Source organism: Mastomys coucha, unplaced genomic scaffold (assembly GCF_008632895.1).
Source record: "Mastomys coucha isolate ucsf_1 unplaced genomic scaffold, UCSF_Mcou_1 pScaffold22, whole genome shotgun sequence".
Taxonomy (NCBI): domain Eukaryota; kingdom Metazoa; phylum Chordata; class Mammalia; order Rodentia; family Muridae; genus Mastomys; species Mastomys coucha.
The window spans coordinates 129,139,406-129,158,649 of NW_022196905.1; the positions used below are offsets into that span (position 1 = coordinate 129,139,406).

Sequence of the window (19,244 nt, forward strand, 5' to 3'; positions counted from 1 at the left end):
GTGCTGGGATTAAAGGCGTGCGCCACCACCACCTGGCCATATTTAACTTTTCATTTTGTTTTAAGTGTGTAAATGTGTGGCCATTTTACCTGAATCTATGTCTATGCACTACATGTGTGCTTGGTGCCTACAGAGGCCAGAAGAGGGCACCGGAGCCTCTGAAAGCCAAGTTAGAGATTGTTGTAAGCGTCTATGCGGGTGTTAAGAGTTAAACCTAAGTCCACTGGAAGAGCTGCCACTGTTTTAATTCTGAGCTAGAGAAGCCCGTTGATATACTTTATTCTCAGGTAGCAATAACATCTTTTCCTGCCTTTAAATTTACCTCATTGCTTACTTTATAGCTGCAGCCAAATCATTGCCTTCTTTCTCTACTCATGCTTAGTTTCCTTCCCCTGCTGTCTATTTGGACATGGTTTCTTGTGTCAGTATAGCCAAACCAGCCCCTTGAAGGCACCTAATATTTTCCCAGTTAACTGTCATTGCTTCTTACATTGACATTGGGATGTGAAAGGACATCCTTGCAGACACTTGTAAAGGGCAGAGCTGTTTGATTCCAACCACACCTTAACAGCCTTGCTGGGTTAGTTCTCCCTCTGCCTCCATTACAGTGTCCTCTTGTGGGGACACGCGGCGTGCTGCTCTGAAGTAGGGTTTTTGACCAGCTGTTCTGAACTGGGATTAGTTGCTTTGTTGTGTGGTCATCTGCAAGCTGTCTCAGCTCCTGGAAGAGAGCCATCTAGGTGTGCAGTAACACCTGCTGGCCTCTCAGTCCTCTCAATATACTCCAGAGTCGGGCAGCTTTGGTGTCTAAAATGTTCCCTTATCTGGCTTTTGTGAGGCAAAAGTAATAGAGGTTTATACTGTTTGTGAGAGGAAGTAGAGGTTATATTTTGTTCTTGGTCCCCTTCCTCCATTGGTGTCCCTTAAACCCTTTTAGGCTTAGGACAGGGAGGCATAGTGCTGAAGCATAGTAGAACTGACCTCTAGGTCTCTCCCCTTACTGTCAGCTCAGTCTGGTCCATGAATAGAAATGCTGCAGAGATCTAAGGGGTTTTAGCTCTCTGTAAGCCGTCCTGTAAGACTAAAACCACGTCTCTACTTGGCTTTTCCTTCCCATAGGAATTACACTGAAGAGTCTACCTCTGAGGACAGCGAGGGTGATGAAAGCGGTGAAGAAGAAGAGGAGGAGGAGGAGGAGGAGGAAGAAGAGGATTATGAAGTGGCTGGTTTGCGGTGTAAGTGTCTAGTATGGCATACTTGCCTCGGTCTCTCACACTAACCAGAGAAGCCTGGCTGGCAAGAGAAATTCAGCTTTGCCATTTTGTTGTCTTCCTCTTCTCTCAGGGCCGTGGGTAAAGCCATGTGTTTATATTGGCTTTCAAGATGGGTTGGGTGGAGAGGTGGATCACCACTTAAGAGTCTATACTGCTCTACCATAGGATCAGTATTCACTTCCCAGTATCCATCTTGGGCAGCTCACAACTGCCTGCAACTCTAATTCCAGGGACCTAGGACCCTGATCTAGACTCTGGGCACCCTCATTCATGTGCACATATACACACTGGTTCACACAGAAACATAATTAAAAATAAAATCTATTTTTAAGCTGTCAGGGAGAAGGTGTAGTAGTTCCCAGAGCATCAGCCCATAGCAGAGCACTTGCTCTAAGATTTAGTGGGATTCAAGCATGTTTATAACAAGGTTTCTGGTCTATCCCCATCTGTGCATAGTGACAGTGGCCAGAGAAGTCTTTGGCCTATGGTCCAGGGCTGGATTCAGCGACTTCTGCTTCTCTTATCACATGCTTATTAATGTCCCCCAACGTGTGCACATCTCTAGCTTTCCACGTTTGGAAAAGGAAGGCTGGCTTTCCTGTGGTTCAGTCATAGGGATGCTGAGAATATTCATGTTGTGTTTGATAAAACCAGTGGCTCCAGCCATCCTTTCAATGGTATCTATCCTCTTTGTAGGCCAGTAGAAAATAGAGCTCAGGTCGCAGCTCTGAAGCATTATCCATGCTGTGAGAAGAAAGCAGCTGTTTGCTGTGGCTGCTTCCTACTATGGTGGTGCACCCCATGTGTTCTGGCCTCCGTGCCTATCCAAATTTACCTTCCTCCCTCACACACTGCACAGCAATTGAATGATCACCTTTCCCATCTCAGGCTCTGTTTTGATGCAGGAACTCACCGTGGCTTTCCTGGAACTTGCAGTGTAGGTCGGGCTGGCCTCAGATTTCACAGATAGCTGTCTGTTCTGGGCCTTCTAAATGCTCTGATTAAAGGTATATTTTCAAAGCTGTCCTGGAACACCTCCCCATTGGTGGGATTGTTGATACATGCCACACTAGACTGTTGGTTCACTACTTATGACTTCAGGGGTTCAGGGCCAGCCTGTGCCATGAAGAGCCTCCTCATAATGATGTGTAGTGTGCACACTGTCCACAGACAGCTGGATGCAGCAGCCTGCTGATGTGTTTATTTTCATGCTGTGACTGCTTCCCACCTCTGTTCCACGGAGGCAGTTGTTCTCTCTCGCTGGGTTCCTGGGGTTATCACCCAGGAATCTAGGAAATACTTGGTTCTCTAGGGCCTTGGTGCCTTCAGCCTTTCCCTTGTGCAATTTCAGGCCTAGGACTTGAGCCTCAGCTTCTTCTTCATGAACCTTGTCTGAAGCTGGAAGCCTTAAAATAGCCACTGAAGGGTTAGCATGATCCAGAAATAGAATGGGAAGCATCGTTCATTGGTTCTCCACATGGCTGCTTCTCTGAGCACATTCTCTGCCCAAATGTCATCTCCCCCCACTCAGGGTATTAGTAAGGAAAGGTTGTGGAAATGGTTTCGTGGAGAAGCAGCTTTGAGCTAATCCTTGCAGAGAATGTTCCCAAGGGCATCCCAAGGAATGTTGGTTTGCCTGTCCTGAGCACCTGTCGCCAACCAGTGACATGAATAGTCTACGTGCCTTCAAGTTTATTCTCTTCAGAGATTCCAGGCAGGGCTCTTAGGGAAGAGCCCTCACCTAGCATCTTAGTGTTCAGAAGCATGAGAAAGCTGATTTGGATTTGCAAAATGTGTGGGCCATTGTGTGAGTGAGCTTTCCCCTCAAAACACTGAGTAAAGGGAATAGGGTAACTGGAAATTGCAAGGCAATGTTGGATTCCCTTGTACATGAAAGTGTGTGCATTCTCTTGGGCTAAATCTGGGCTGTAGGAGAGCCATACTGCTGTGTTGGCAAACATGTTTCCTATGAGTTACTTGACAGTTGACTCCTGCAAAGACCTTGTCTTGAATATAGCTGAAGCAAGTGGAGACAGGATAGAAGTGCTGGGACCTGGCCTTCTTCTGCAGCCCCAGAGTCACTGCCTGCTTGCTCTGGTGGCTTCATCCCTCCCCTGTCATATACACACCATGCGCCACCCATCCCTTTGCTGTACTCTGAGCCCATGTTTCATTTCAGTGAGACCTCGGAAGACCATTCGAGGCAAGCAGAGTGTCATCCCTGCAGCAAGGCCAGGCCGACCACCGGGTAAAAAGTCACATCCTGCCAGAAGGTCACGGCCAAAGGATGACCCAGAGGTTGATGATCTGGTAAGAGTTACTTAGCCTCCTCTAGTCTTTGTGTTCTTTATGTTCTAGTCCACAATGGGGAATTCACAAGGCAACAGGTGGGAGCCTCCCTTCCCTTCCCCTCCCCTTGGGTTGGGGGCTGAGGCAGCAGATGGATAGACTCTGAGTAGACTAGGCAGCAGGCCCTCTAGGAGCAGCTATGCCCGGCATCCTGCCTAGCCTGCAGACAGTCTCCCCTAGTTAGCAGCAGCCTGCAGCTCGTTAGGGACTTTAAAATAGTATCCATGTGTCTCTGGTGGGCCCAGAGGGGTGGGCCTCCCTGTGGGAATGCCAGCAATGCCAGAGCCACTAACTGCTGCATTAGCCACAGTTGTTAGGACATTGCCCCGCTCCTCTGTTGATCACGGTGTCACTTTAGTAGTTTAGGTCTGGCTTGAGCTTGAACAGAAGGAAGCTCTCAGGAGCTGGCTTGTCTTTACAATTCAGTTTGGGCTTGACATGAAAGAAGCCATTAGGGAGAGATCAGTCTTTAAAGTTGCCAGTGCCTTGTGTGAGGCTCCCACTACTGGAGTTCCACCTGGTTGTGGCTGCCTGGAAGGATCCACCCACCACCACCACCTCCCCCTGCAGCCAGCTGGGGACTGGTGCTACACTCTTTTTTTTTTTTTATTTTCTTCCTAAACTTACATTGTGTTCCACAAGGCTGGCTCCTGGGGTCAGCGGCTGCTTTCTGCCATTGCTCATTTATGTCCATAATCATGGATCCATCTCACTGGGTTAGCTCTCTCCAGCCACCGTCTATCTGTTCTGTTGATGAGCACCTGCTGCTTCACCTCTCCTGCTTTAACCACTCTCTGACTTGAGAGCATCACCTGCCTTGAGTATCACCCAGCCATGATGCTCAAGGAAGTGATGAACTGTCTTCCTTTGTGTTTTAACAGATTGTGTGTGTGTGTGTGTGTGTGTGTGTGTGTGTGTGTGTGTGTGTGTGCGCGCGCGCGCGCGCATCTGTCTGTGTGTCCTGCCTACTCTTCTACTTTTTAAATCCTATAATGACTGGCACTCTGCTTCCTCTGGTGCTAGGTACTTCAGACCAAGCGTAGCTCGAGGAGGCAGAGTCTGGAGCTACAAAAGTGTGAGGAGATCCTTCACAAACTGGTGAAGTACCGATTCAGCTGGCCCTTCCGGTGAGTGGCCCCCCCCAGCCCCCACCTGTCAACTACTCTGCCCCCTTCTTTTTGAGATGGATCCTGGCAAGGGAATGGGGAGTCACGGCCCCTAAAAGGGGAGGAGCACACCTTGTCTCCTGGCTCATCTTGATCCATCCTGGGCTAGTGCTTCTCTGGCCTGGGCATGTTTCTCAGTTGGTGTTTTCCTACAGGGAGCCTGTGACCAGAGACGAGGCTGAGGACTACTATGATGTGATCGAGCACCCCATGGACTTCCAGACCATACAGAACAAATGCTCATGCGGGAACTACCGATCTGTGCAAGAGTTCCTCACTGACATGAAACAAGTGTTTGCCAATGCTGAGCTATATAACTGCCGCGGCAGCCACGTGCTGAGTTGCATGGAGAAGACAGAGCAGTGTTTGCTAGCTCTGCTGCAAAAACACCTCCCGGGCCACCCCTACGTACGCAGGAAACGCAGGAAGTTTCCTGATAGGCTCGCTGATGATGAAGGGGACAGTGACTCAGAGTCTGTTGGACAGTCCAGGGGACGGAGACAGAAGAAGTAAAGAGGCAGGGCCCTAGTGAGGGAGCTGAGGAGGGGGGACAGGAGGAGACCTCCAAGGGTTTGGGGGAGGCAGGAAAGCTGGGGGAATTTAAAGAAGTGGTGACTGAGGCATCCAGAAATGCCTGTCGTGCCAAGCTTGGGCTTCTTCTGCAGTTCCCCATGGGGCCTTTCTCAAGCAAAGCCAAGCTCTTAGGGTTCATCAACCCTGATGAACCCTTCCAGAAAAGCTAGCAGCAGAAGTGGGCTTCCCCCTGAGTTTGGAGAGTTGGAGAAGCTTAGATATAGTTTCTCCTGTGAGCTCTGCCCTGCTCTCCTCCTCTTCCTCTTCCTCCTCCTCCCGCCTCATTACAGCAGTGCCAAGGCCCCTGGTCTCAAAGAGGGTGCCGTACCCCACAGTAGGAAGGAGCATCGTCTGGCCACGCTGGGTGAGGTGTGGGTCTCTTGAATTTATATTTATACACAGCCCTATCTTTACATCCGCACTGTCTCTTCCTCCTCCTCCCTCTCAGGTGACAGTATCAGCGAGTGCCATACAGAATTCTGTGTTCACCAGCATCTTGGGACAGTGTGGGCTTTGAGTTGATCGTGGCAGAATAGAGAGACATTTTCTGGAGCTGTTCCTGAGGACTCTCCATTGTGACAGCCCTTCCCCGCCCTCACCCAGCTCTCTGCCTCATAAAAAACAAAGCAAACTAAGGCACTTCCCATAGACTGGAGTCCTGCTTCCAATCATGCTATGACCTGGGTTAATAATGGCTCTGGCCAGAGGGGTGTTGGAGCCCAGCCCACCCACAAACCAGACAAGCCCTTAGGGAGCCGGAAAAAGAGCAGGAAGAAGTTAAAATGTTTAATTTTTTAAATTGACTTTTGTAGTTATTAAAGTTGCTTGTTTCCGCAGTGATATTGTATAAAGAACATCTTGTAAAATACTTGTCATCTTGCTTTGGCACATGTACAGTACAGTTTCTATGATATGTGTTCGCTTTACTATCCTCAAAGAGGCCAGCGGGCAGCAGGATCTGGGGTTAGAGCCCCCTTTCTGCCCTAGCGGCACTCTACCTACCTGTGAGTGCCTGTCCTCCAGGACCCACTCTGCAGACCTAGTGCTCCTTCTGAGGGCCTCTCCTAGCGGAGTGGACAGTAATTGGTGTCAGCATCTGGAGCGGGTGGGGAGGGCAGCTCTGCCCTTCATAGCCAGTCTAGCCTCGTGTTGTATTTAGGCAAAAGTTTGTAGTCTGCTTTCCCTTTTATGACAGATTTTGATAAAAGTATAAGACAGGGTTTAATTTTCTTTTCCATCAATTTTGAATTTGGAAAATGTGAGTCCCTCAGCTCTTCTTGTACGGAAAAAGAAGTCTACCAGGTCTGGAAGCTCACCATTCCCAGGCCTGAGGGAAAGTCTTGCTGTGGCTCTGGGTATGGCCCAGTGCAGTGGCTGCGGAAGGCTTCCTTTCCCTCCCTCCTACAGGCTTGGTTGAGGTTAGCGCTAACGCTCATGCTGTGATCCCTGCCACCGCTGCCTCCCTGCTTCCTACCCTAGATGTTGGTGTTTTAGCAGAAAGCTGGTGTTCCCATTGCAGTGACATTTGCCGGCATGGTGGATTTTTAAATTGTCTTAAAGGAGGAAGGGCCACAGTAAAGGGTAGACTTGTAATAAATTGGAATTTCAAATAAACATTATGTACTTGTGTTTATAAAGAAGAGACAACTTTGATGGCTCCTTTTTTTCTCTTGGGGCAGTGGTGGGCAGTGCAGCCCTGGGAACTAGGTATTTCAGCATGAACAATGCAGTGAATTTACAGCACCTGCCTAGAGCATACACCTGCCCCACAGAAGGCTGTTCCAAACACACCCTGCTATAGAACAGAACAGGACCCAGGCATCTGATGAAGCCTTTCCTGGCATGGCCTGTCTGCCCTCCTGAGTTCTGACAGTGACTAGTCCTGAGGCATGCCCTTCACTGCTAATCTCTGCTTCCCTCCTGGTTTCTCTAGAGCCTAATACCAGTCTTGGTTCTACTGCACAGACAGCCAAGTACTGATCCCTTCCTTACCTACTGACTGGCAAGGGAAAAGGGGTGCACTGGTTGCCCATTAAATGTACACCTCACACAGCCCCCAGCCTTTTCCTTTATCTGCCTGCCAAAGTCCTACTACAGGCCATTGAGCAAATCCTGTGTACCCACTACCTTCTCATTCCCAGTGTGAGCTAGAAAAGCTTTCTCATGCAAGAAAATCCTAGCATGAGATTCAAGGTTGCTTGGCTTTGTGGGTCAGATATAGGATGAATGAATGCTCCTTACAAAGCAGAGAATGAGGGTATTCTCCGTATAAAGAACTTCCTAGGGAAGCCTGAGGGTGTGGCTCAGCGGTAGAACACCTGTCTATCACACTTCTGGCCCTGGGTTACATCCTCAGCAAAGCAAAAGCAGTATTGTGTGCTCCAAGTATCTATCTAGTCCATATTAGGGTTCAGTTACATACACACGTTATCCCCAGAGAGGTGTTTTGCGGTTCCTACCTCTGATTTCAACAAGATAACAAAAGACATCAAGTGAGAGCTGAAGTTTCATAAAACTTAGCCAAGCATGGTGACTGCCTTTAATCACGGCACTCAGGTGGCAGAGACAGGTAGATCTCTTGAGTCTGAGGCTAGTGGGTATGTTGAGTTCCAGGACAGCCAGGACTATATATAGAGACCCTGTCTGAAAATACAAAAAATAAATATAAAAACTTTGAGGGACTGCACTCAAATGCTGGTCATGTGTAGACTATATCCAGGCCCACTGATCATGATCTTTGCCTGTGGCTGGGAAGATGGGACAGTGGGCAGGAGCACATGCTGTGTGAATGTCAGGACCTGAGATGAAACCCACAGCACCCACAGCAAAGGCTGGGTGTAGATCAGTGAGCTGATGAGGGCACCCGCCATTCTCTCTGGGCCATGTATGCATATATTCATGCATGCATACACGCATACACACACACAGAGGCAACTTCTGCCTAATTGGCAACAGCGTAGATACAGTTTCGGCTGATACAGACCTCCAGGGTGACCACGTACCTCATAGGGGACAGGGATGGGGCATGTCCCAGTAGCCTGAGCTTCCCTAGCACACAAGTATACATGGTGCTTTCCCAACTTTCCACACACATGTGCAACTGCCCCAGCACAGCTGTGTACATCCCTAAGGTCCTGCCTTATTTGCGAAGCTGCAGTCAGCGCCCCAAGTTCTGGAGTTTGGGGTGGGTTACAATTGTCAATGAACTCAATAGCTTCCTACTTCCCAGTCTGTGCTACCAAGACACATGCATCATTCTGCCCGTCCTTCCCCTCCATACCAAAATACGAAGATAGTTTGGGGCTCCAACTACTGAACATTCTGTTTTGTTTTGTTGTTGTTTATTTATTCTTTTGGTTTTAGAGCTTTATTGTATAAAACAGAAAGAGAGGGAGAGAGAGGGAGAGAGAGGGAGGGTAGAAAAGTAGAGGCTGGCCATGGCCATGTGGAGAGGGAAAGGAGGGGAGAGAGGGAGGGAGAGGTGAGAGTAAGAGCAAGAGAGAGAGCAAGAGCTTGAGGCTTCTGTTGTTAGTGAAGGGTTTTAGTATTAATGTTGTTAATGCTGATTTTGTTTTTTAAGACAAGGCTTTTAACTTGCTGGGCAATTCTTTTAAAAATAGTTTCACATTGGGCTCGTTAAGAGCACTGACTGCTCTTCCAAAGGTTCTGAATTCAATTCCCAGCAACCAAATGGTGGCTCACAACCATCTGTAATGGGATCTGATGCCCTCTTCTGGTGTGTCTGAAGACAGCGATGGTATACTCATATAAAATAAATAAACCTTAAAAAAATAGTTTTACATCAATTTAGTGGGGGTCAGAGATTTGTGGGAGTTGGTTCTCTTACCTAGTGGGTTCAAGGGATTGAACTCAAATTAGACTGGATAGCAAGCAACTTTACCTGCTGAGTCATCTGGCCTGCCCACTCCTATTTATTTATTTATTGTCCAAAGTGTCTCGGGTAATCCAGGGGATACCTGATCTTAAATTCCTCATCTTCCTGCTTCTACCTCCCAAGTATTTGAATTACAAGCATGCTCCACCACACCTCTTATAAGCCATGCTATAGACAGAACCCAGGGCTTCATGCATGTCAGGCAAGGACACTGCCAACTGAGCTTGGATCCCCAGCTCTCAGCAACCTTCATAGATAATGAGGACCATCCTCCAGACTCGGTTGAGGGGATGACTTGGAAACAGTCTAATTCTGCCCTTTCTTTATAAAAAGCATCTTATTACATTTCTTTATTTGTATAGATAGTAGGGGTTGTGCCACAGAGCACAGGTGAAGGTCAAAACAACAGTCTGCAAGTTGGTCCCCACCCCCTATGTGAGTTTCAGCGATTGAATCCAAGTTTAGTGGCAAGCACCTTTACCCGCTGAGCTCTTTTGCCAGACCTGACCTTATTTGCTAAAGCAAAGTGTGGGGGGGGGGGGAGGCCTTACCTGTTTCCCTAAACAGGCTATATGACACTGTTAGGACTAGAAGTAGCCATGTCACAGCCAGGGGTTCCTGGGTATTCACAAAGGTTCTTGTTTCACTTCAGAAGCATGGATCTCAGGCTTGAGACAGGTGAGAAGAGAAGCATACACACACACACACACACACACACACACACACATACACAGTCTAGGACTCCTATAATCCACCGATGCCTCCAGAGAGGAACTTGCTCCTTGACAAGGGGTCAGAGCATGAACCTCATGGCCTCTCCCCTACCAGCTCTGCTTATGAAGTTTCTCACTCTCCTGTCTCGTCTTCCCTCTTTCCAGCCCAGAGAGGACACAGCAGTGCCACACGAGGGTTTATTCCAGTCACAGCTTCCAGAGAAATGCCACAATAAATTACATCATTAAATAAACTCCGCACTGGACCCTGCCTGTCCCCTTCTGCCCCTTCTTATCCTGGGACCCTCTGTGGACTTAACTAGGCCCACTCCCTACATGAGAAGGAAGGACACGGCCCTGAGTTTTACTGGGTCCCCACCCCAGTCCTCAGCCCCTGTGTCTCACTTGTCTGACCTTGACAGCTGGGCAGCTGTTAGTCAGCTGTCTCTGAAGGGGGGAGGGAAGGACAAGGAGGGAGCAGCCATAACTCATAGCCCAGCCTATGTTCTAGAGGTGTGTGGGGTTCTCCAGAGAGGGGTCTGTCTTAGTCATGTGCAAGACCACCGTGGGGGCTTTGTAGTGGCAGTGGGTACCCCGGCCATAGCCCCCTGGGGTTCGGCAGGTCTTGGCCCGGGCTCGGCCGGCTGCCATTTTTCGGTAGCACAGGCTCTGCCAAGTCTGAAAAGTCTTGGAACTCCATACCCAGACTCCACTGGTGATGCCCACCACCAAAGACATGAAGATTTTGAGCATGAAGACAGCCACAGTGGGCACCGAGCCCCCTGGCAAGGAGCAGTCTCTCCGGCCTCCAGGCACGGTGGCAGCAGTGCATGGTTGCTCTGTGGCCCGAAGACGCCAGAAGTCCATGTTAAGGCGTTCATAAACGTAGCAGACGATGACGCAGGTAGCCGGCACCGTGTACAGGATGGAGAAGACTCCGATTTTGACCATCAGCTTCTCCAGCTTCTCCGTATTGGTGCCGCCCGTCTTCATAATCTTGCGGATATGGAAGAGAGCCACGAAACCGGTCAGGAGGAAACTGGTGCCTAGTACCAGGTAGCAAGAGAGGGGCACCAACACAAAGCCAGTGAGGGCTGCTGGGTCCATGCTGGCTACGTAGCAGAGCCCAGTCAATTCATCCCCAGCCACCTTGCGCAGAGTCAGGACCACGATAGTCTTGAGTGCAGGCAGGCCCCAAGCTGCCATGTGAAAATAGCTGCCATGAGCCTCGATGGCCTCGTGGCCCCATTTTTTGCCTGCAGCCAGGAACCAGGTGAGAGTCAAAACCACCCACCAAAGTGAGCTGGCCATCCCGAAATAATAGAGCAATAGGAAGACCAGGGTGCAGCCTGTGTTTTCCAGACCCTCTTGGATCACATACAGAGCCCCCGCCTCCTGGTCGCAGGCCACACTCTGTGCACCTGCCACCGCTCTGATCAGGAAGGCCAAGGAGTAGACATTGTAGCACATGGAAAGGAAGATAATCGGGCGCTCTGGGTACTGGAACCGGTGAGGCTCCAGCAGGAAGGTGAACACGGTGAAGGCCGTGGAGAAGAAACACAACGCGGACCACACAGCCATCCAGACCAGCGCGAAGTCCTTGTCGCGCCGAGACCAGAACACCTCGACTCCCGGCCCGCAGCGCGGAGCGCACGAGCGACTCTTCTCCACGTACTGGAACTTCTCCGGGTTGTCGCAGGTGCCACCGCTCTCGGGACCCGGGGCTGAATCTCCCGGTGGCCTCGCGGGCCGAGGTGCCACAGGGAGCATGCCCAGGCCCTTGTGGGGTTCTGTGGGGCCTGCGGTAGCGTTCTCGGGTGCCTCCATGCAGAGCGCGTGCGGGTCGTTGCGCGTGGGGAGCCGGGCGCAGTCGAGTGAGTCCGGCCAGCCGAAATTGAATTGCTCCATGATGGGGGCGCAGCGCAGGCGAGCCTGCTCGCACATGGGCCGGCAGGCGGGGATGGGAGTGGAGACCTGGTCGGTGCACATGGGGGCGTAGAGCGAGCAGAGGAAGAAGCGCAGGTGGCTGTGACAGCCGTACTGCACGAGGGGCGAGAACTCGGCCAGCTGCGCGGCCGCCTCGCCCTGCGACGTGTGGCCCAGGAGGTTGGGCATGCGGGTCAGGTTGTAGCCGATGCCCCGGCACATGGGGATCTCCATCGCTTGGCACGGTGCGGGGCCACGGCCGCGCTCCGGATCGAAGCGGCCGATCTCCAGCGCCGCGCCGCCCGTCGCCAGCAGCTGCCACAGCAGCAGCGCCCCGCGGAGCAGCGGTGGCACGGCCATCGCCCCGCGGCGCGGCCGCCCCGGCTCACTCGCGCCGCTCCATCCCGCGTCCCGGGATCCGCGCGCCACGTCGCGGCTCCCGCGCCATCTCTCGGCCGCCCACGTGTGTCCCGGAGCACGCGGCGCCTTCGGAGGAACAGCCGCTGCCGCCGCCGTCGCCGCCGCTTGCCGCCGCTGCCGCCGCCACTCTAGCCAGAGCCGGCGCGGTCTCCGCCGCCAGCCGCCGCGGCTCCGAACCCCGAGGGCGTGGTCAGTGGGAAGACCCGCCCGGGGGCGGGGCAAGTCCCTCAGGGCACGCCCCCGTCGCGCTTTAAAGGTGCCGCGCCTCTCTGCCACGCAGGAGGCGTGTGGGCGACGTGGTGGGGCAGCTCTGCTTCCCTTCTGCTCATTCTTTCCCTTCCTTTGCAGACTCGAGTCTGCGGGAACACACCTCCCAAAGTACTCCCTCGCAATGTCAAGCGCGCCCTTTTCTTCCCAGGTGGGAGGGGATTATCTCAAGCTCTCCAAGCTCCAGGCAAGGAAGTTGCTCGCTCCCCTCTCCTCTCTGCTCTTCATGGTATTTTTGTTGATATTGTTGTTTTTTGAGACAGGGTCTCATATAACCCAGGCTGGCCTCAAGCTCACCTTGAATTCCTGATCCTTCTGCCTCATAACGGCTTGTTTTTTTTTTTTTCTTTTTGGTTTTTCGAGACAAGGTTTCTCTGTATAGCTCTGGCTGTCCTGGATCTCACTCTGTAGACCAGGTTGGCCTCGAATCCGCCTGCCTCTCCCTCCCAAGTGCTGGGATTAAAGGCGTGTGCCATCACCACCACCAGGCTTTTTGTTTTTATTTTTGTTTTAATGCTGTTCATTCTAGGGATGGAACCCAAGGGAGACTCATAGAGGCTAGACAAGCTCTCTACCAACCAAGTCACGTGCCCAGCCAAGCTTTGGCGATTTTGTTTTGTTTTCATTATATTTATCACACACACATCCTGTCATTTGTCTCTGTGTGTGTGTGTGCGCGCACCTGTCATTTGTGTGTGTGTGACATGCAAGCACACGTATGCACACGCATGAAACTGCATGCAAACAAGGACAAATGGAGGAGTCACTACTCTTCTTCCATCACGGGGGCCCGCCCACTGAACTCAGTCATCAGGACTGGGGATGTCTACCTCCATCCTGAGTCGTCTCTCTGGTTCGTCCATGTCTGTTTTGTTGCTTTGTTTTGCTTTTAACTTTTAAATGTTCTTATTGATGTGTATGGGTGTTTTGCCTGTCTGTCTGTGCACCACGTGTGTGCCTGGTACCCTTGGGGGCCCGAAGAAGGCTTTGGAACTGGAGCTGTGACCCTCCCTGTGGGTGCCATAGAACCTAGATCCTCTGCAAGAGCAACTAGTGCTCTCAATTCCTGATCCATCTCTCAAACTCCCCGTTTGTTTGTTTGTTTCCCAGTCTGTTTCATGTTGTCCAAGCTGGCCTCACACTCGTTATGTATCAAAGGATGAGGTTGGACTCCTCACCCTCCCACTTCCACTTCCCAAGCACCTGAGCAGGCATTTCACAGTGACGATTTCAACCATTACTGTGGCCCTACAGAAAAGCCAGTGTCTATGGTACAAGTCTGAAGGGAAAGCCATATACTCAGATTCGCATACCTCCTAGGTGTCAGGGCCAGCAGGCACATTGTTTCCCTGCTAGAAGTTGTCTGTCACACACACACACACACACACACACACACACACACACACACACGGCTTGGCCAATACCCTCCCGCTATATTTAGAGCTGGGATTCAGGAAGGAGCTGGGACAGCGCTGATGGCCACAGTGAGAAAATGGGGCGGTCATTTCCCAGTCTCTCAGCTCCCTGGGAGCCAAGCTGCAGCTCAGCAGGGACAAAGGAAAACATATGTGTCACTGGCGTGCACCCAGCCCCTCCTCCCCTGAAAAGACTGGCGAGGGGCGGCTTTGTGAAGATGCAGCCAGCCCTGCCTGCCCCACTCAGCCCCTGGGAGTCCCCAGAGGTCCTACTGCGAGATCCTAAACTCGGGCTGGGGAGATGGCTTAGGCAGGAAGGTGCTTTCTGGGCAAACGTGAGGACATGAGTTCGGATCCCTAACGCCCACAAACGAAGCCGGGTGTGTGATACGCACCTGTTGATCACACTCCTGGTGAGGAGACAGGAAGACCTCTGAGCGTTCTGCCTCCCTCCCTTTATATTCCTCCTCCCAACCCCCACCCCACGAACTACCCTCACTTCTCCATTCTGTTTGTTTGTTTGTTTGTTTTTCACACACCCCAAGACCTGTCTCTTATTCCATCGATCACAGTAGACTTAGGGGCTCTGCTTTGGGTCCCCCCAGTGTCCTTAACCCACCCTTCGTTTTGGAGATCACTACCAGCCCTAGCAGACACCCGGGTCAGGAGCACTTATTTCTGATCTCCAGGCTTAGCCTTCCTTCCTGAGCATTTGTCCCAATGACTGGGGCTTTCTCTGAGGAAAGTTGCCTCTTTCCTCAAAGCCAGCTAGGAGGCAGAGACTAGCCTGGGAGTCCTATTTTGTATGTCCCTGCCTCCCACTCCAGGATGCAAAGGATTTGAGGGCCCCTAACTCTGGCAACCATAGTGGGGAGGGCACTCCAGGGGCCAGTGGGATGCAAGGCCTGCCTGTCGCTATGGTAACAGCCAGCTCCTGCGAAGCCAGAGGTGTATGTGTGCCTACCCCTCAGTGCAGATGCTGCTGGGGGAGAGAAGAGAAGAGGCCCCTTGGGCTGCCTGCCCACCCACCCGGCTTTGTTACCCGATCCCCCTCTTTACAAAAGAGGAACAATACCTCAGGCGCACACTGAAAGGGAGAAGATGCGAAGGGGCAGAGACGGAAGGAGGTCACCATCAATGCCCACCCCCACTGGGAGCCCCTCGAAGCTCCACCTCCCTGGAAGATGCCAGCCTTCCTAGGGGCCTTGGCTAGGGGCCCACTGTGGGAAGGGACAGCCTTCTGTCCTGAGTTCCCACCCTCTCCACGCCAACCTTCCCCTAGGCCTCTCTGGCATTGTCACCTCCCTCCCTTCAGGGATAAACCCGTAGCCCCTCCCCAGGTCCCACCTCAGCTCTGATTAGCCTCTGTCAGGATGCCTCCTACCCGTCCCCCCACTGCAGATTGCAGCTAACCGCTCCAGATCCTGATTCCCCTACAAAACCTGGGGGCTTCAGGAGGAAGGCACAGTGCCATCCCCTACAAGGCTTTGGCGCCTGGCCTGGAATAGGCGCCTATAAATGTCCATTGTGTTCAAAGAACGTGTGAAAGAGAGGGACCATTAAAAATGCTGAAAGAGGGCTGGGTAGACAACTCAATGGGTAAAACACTTGCTGAGTAAGTGTGAGGAGTTTGAGGAGATGAGTTCAAGTCTCCAGACCTATTTGAAGCCAGGCATGGTAGCTGTAATTGCAAGGCTTCTACAGGGGGATGAGATGTAGAGACAGGAGAGAACCCTGTAAACCAGCAGGCCAGCTACCCTGCGTTACAGACAATGAACAACAGAGCCCTGACTCAAACCCAGGGCTGTCCACTGACCTCTACATGTATGGCAACATCCACACACATAACACACCCCCTGCAACACACACACACACACACACACACACACACACACTTATAGTATTTTAAAATACTAAAAGTATTTTTAAAATCTGTTATACATATTTATTGGGGGGGGCATATTCCTGCCACAGTGTGTAGGCCACAATGCACCTGTGAAGGTCAAAAGACAACCTAGGAATTGGGTCTCTCCTCCACTATGTGACCTTTGGGGATAGAACTCAGGTCATCAGGCTTGGCAGCAGACACCTCACCCAGTGAACCATCTTGCCAGCCCTAAAAAACATCTTTTTTTTTAATTATTAAAAAAGTTTAATTTTATGTGTGTGTACCTGTATAGGGAGGGTTATGTGCACATAAGATCTGGGGACCTCAGAAGCCAGAAGAAGATGTCAGACACCCAGGAGCCGGAGTTAGAGATGGTGAGGTGCTTGACATGGGTGTTAGGGAGCAAACTGGGGTGCTCTGAGAGAATACTGCATATTCTCAGCTGCTGTGCCATCTTGTCAGCCCCAAGAAGCTCTCCTTCTCTTCCTCTTCCTCTTTCTCCTTCTCTTTCTCTTTCTCTTTCTCCTCTTCTCTTCCTCTTTCTCTTCCTCTTTCTCTTTCTCTTCCTCTTTCTCTTTCTCTTTCTCCTTCTCTTTCTCTTTCTCTTCCTCTTTCTCTTCCTCTTCCTCTTTCTCCTTCTCTTTCTCCTTCTCTTTCTCTTTCTCTTTCCCCTTCTCTTTCTCTTTCTCTTTCTCCTTCTCTTTCTATTTCTCCTCTTCTCTTCCTCTTTCTCTTTCTCTTTCTCTTCCTCTTCCTCTTTTTCCTCCTCTTTCTCTTTCTCTTCCTCTTCCTCTTTCTCTTCCTCTTTCTCCTTCTCTTTCTCCTTCTCTTTTTCCTCTTCTCTTCCTCTTTCTCTTCCTCTTTCTCTTTCTCTTTCTCCTTCTCTTTCTCTTTCTCCTCTTCTCTTCCTCTTTCTCTTCCTCTTTCTCTTTCTCTTTCCCCTTCTCTTTCTCTTTCTCTTTCCCCTTCTCTTTCTCTTTCTCTTCCTCTTTCTCTTTCTCTTTCCCCTTCTCTTTCTCTTTCCCCTTCTCTTTCTCTTTCTCTTTCTCTTCCTCTTCCTCTTCCTCTTTCCCCTTCTCTTTCTCTTTCTTTCCCCTTCTCTTCCTCTTCCTCTTTCCCCTTCTCTTTCTCTTTCTCCTTCTCTTTCTCTTTCTCTTTCTCCTCTTCTCTTCCTCTTCCTCTTCCTCTTTCTCCTTCTCTTTCCCCTTCTCTTTCTCTTTCTCTTTCTCCTTCTCGTTTTCTTTTTCAGTTTATCATGATGATGGATTCCTTGATACCCTGGCTGCTATGATCTTGAACGTCGCGAGGCTTCGGAAGGACTACACCAGGCCAAACAGTTCCACATGAGGTTTATTGGAAGAGAGAGGGGCAAGGTGGTGACAGAAAGAGAAGGGGGGAAGAGAAAGAGAGATCGGGAGGCCTTTCTTTATATACGGATGATGATGTAATCACAGGTAAAGGTGGGAGGTGAGCCAAGTGGAATCTGGGAATATGGTGGCTGTTGCCTTGGCCACAGATCTGCGGGTCCTGTCTATGTGATGTTATGGGTTTCGGAAGTCCTGATACTAACACTGGCTGTCCCCGGAACTCGCTGTGTAGACTGGTCTGACTTTCAAACTCTCCGAGATCCACCTGCCTCTGCCCCCTGAGTGCTGGGATGAAAGGCATGCGCCACCACGCTCTGAAGGAAGCATTTTCTTAAAATCCAGGCATGCTGAGCATGCTGGCACACACCAGCACCCAGAGGCAGACGAAGGCAGATCCGTGTAAGTTGAAACCAGCCTGGTCCACAGAGTGGAAAAGCCAGGGCTACACAGTAAGACTTCCATGTCAAAACAAAATAGAAGCCCGCCATGGTGGCACATACTTGTAATCCCAGCATCTGGAGCAGCAGAATAATTGTCATGAGTTCAAGGTCAGCCTAGAGTACACAGTTAATAAGAGGCCAAATCCAAAGCCAGATATGGTGGCTGAAGCCTGTCATCAAAATCTTCTGAACTGGAAGCCAGAGGATCAGGAGATGAAGGGGTGCTATCAGCTTATTTTTTCTTTCTTTTCTTTTCTTTTACTTCCTTCCCTCTTTCTTCACCCTCTCCCCCATGCCAGCCTTGCTTCCTAAGTGTAAACCATATTTACGTTATTGGTGTTATACTATAAATGGCAAATCGATTTTTCTCTTAAAATTTGGGGTTTTGGTTGTTTGCTTTTGAGATGGGGTGTCTTAGTTTGGGTTTCATTGCTGTGAACAGACTCCAGGACCAAGGCAATTCTTATAAGGACAACATTTAATTGGAGCTGGCTTACAGTTTCAGAGGTTCAGTCCGTTACCATCATGGTGGTGGGAGCATGGCGGCCTGCAGGCAGCCATGGTGCTGAAGGGGCCCAGAGTTCTACAGCTTGAACCCGAAGGGAGCAAAAGGGGACTCAAGAAGGAGGCTCTGGAATTCCACAGGGGGTGAAGCTTGTGCATTGAGACCCAAAAGCCAGCCTACACAGTGACACACCTCCTCCAACAAGGCCACACCCCAATAGTACCACTCTCCATGGGCCAAGTATTCAAACACATGAGCTTATGGAGGTCAAACTTATTCAAACTACCACACAGGGTCTCACTAGCTGACCTGGAACTCACTATGTAGACCAGGCTGGTCTTGAACTCATAGAGATCCACCTGCCTGTGTGTCTTAGTGCTGGGACTAAAGGCATATGGCACCACACTTGGCTCTGTTGGTTCATGTCTTATTAGCATAGATCAATGATATATAATTACATAATGATGGCCTCATAAAACATTTCCATTCACATATGTAATATGCTTTTGAGTGTGGGCAAGCAGGCACTACAGTGCATGTGGGGCAGCCAGAGGCCAGCTTGCAGGGTCAGTTCTTTCCTCCCACCATAGGGCTTTGGGTTATGAAGTTTTGCTACCTCTCAGCTCTCGACATTTAATTAGTCAGTCAGTCTGTCTGCCTGTCTGTTCTGTGTACTGGGTGCACATGCCAGGGGGAGAGTGCAGAGGTCAGAGGACGACCTATAGTATGTGAATCACTTCTTTCCTTCCACCATATGGGACTGGGAAATCAAACTGAAGTCAGATCGGCAGTAAGTGCCTTTGCCTACTGAGCCATCTTGCTTGTTTGGAGATAGGGTCTCCTTGTGTAGCCCTGGCTGGCCTCAAACTCACAGAGACCCACCTGCTAAAATTGAAGACTTATGCTACTAAGTGGCTTGGTTTTCTTCTCTCTTTTCTTTCTTCCTTTTTTAAAAAATATTATTAATTTTTATTTATATGAGTACACTGTAGCTGTCTTCAGATACACCAGAAGAGGGCATTGGATCTCATTACAGATGGTTGTGA

At 50.6% G+C, this 19,244-nt stretch overlaps 2 protein-coding genes across 2 annotated transcripts in view; one reads left to right on the plus strand and one right to left on the minus strand.

Annotated features, from left to right (window-relative positions):
* Positions 1–7,006, plus strand: part of Baz1b (bromodomain adjacent to zinc finger domain 1B) — a 63,825-nt gene extending 56,819 nt beyond the window's left edge. Inside the window, exons 16-19 of the mRNA XM_031338197.1 lie at positions 1,120–1,235; positions 3,454–3,584; positions 4,647–4,750; positions 4,945–7,006. Coding sequence (XP_031194057.1) covers positions 1,120–1,235; positions 3,454–3,584; positions 4,647–4,750; positions 4,945–5,302 — 709 coding nt within the window. The 3' untranslated portion in view covers positions 5,303–7,006. The remainder of the gene's footprint in view (positions 1–1,119; positions 1,236–3,453; positions 3,585–4,646; positions 4,751–4,944) is intronic.
* A 3,148-nt stretch (positions 7,007–10,154) lies between these two features.
* Positions 10,155–12,480, minus strand: Fzd9 (frizzled class receptor 9). The gene has a single exon (XM_031342338.1). It carries the CDS (start codon positions 12,254–12,256, stop codon positions 10,478–10,480), a length of 1,779 nt encoding a protein of 592 aa, XP_031198198.1. The 5' UTR covers positions 12,257–12,480; the 3' UTR covers positions 10,155–10,477.
* Between the last annotated feature and the right edge of the window lie 6,764 nt (positions 12,481–19,244).

Bases quoted from the DNA above. Each gene is read 5' to 3' on its own strand.
- Fzd9 (XM_031342338.1), bottom strand. From the start codon at position 12,256: ATGGCCGTGCCACCGCTGCTCCGCGGGGCGCTGCTGCTGTGGCAGCTG.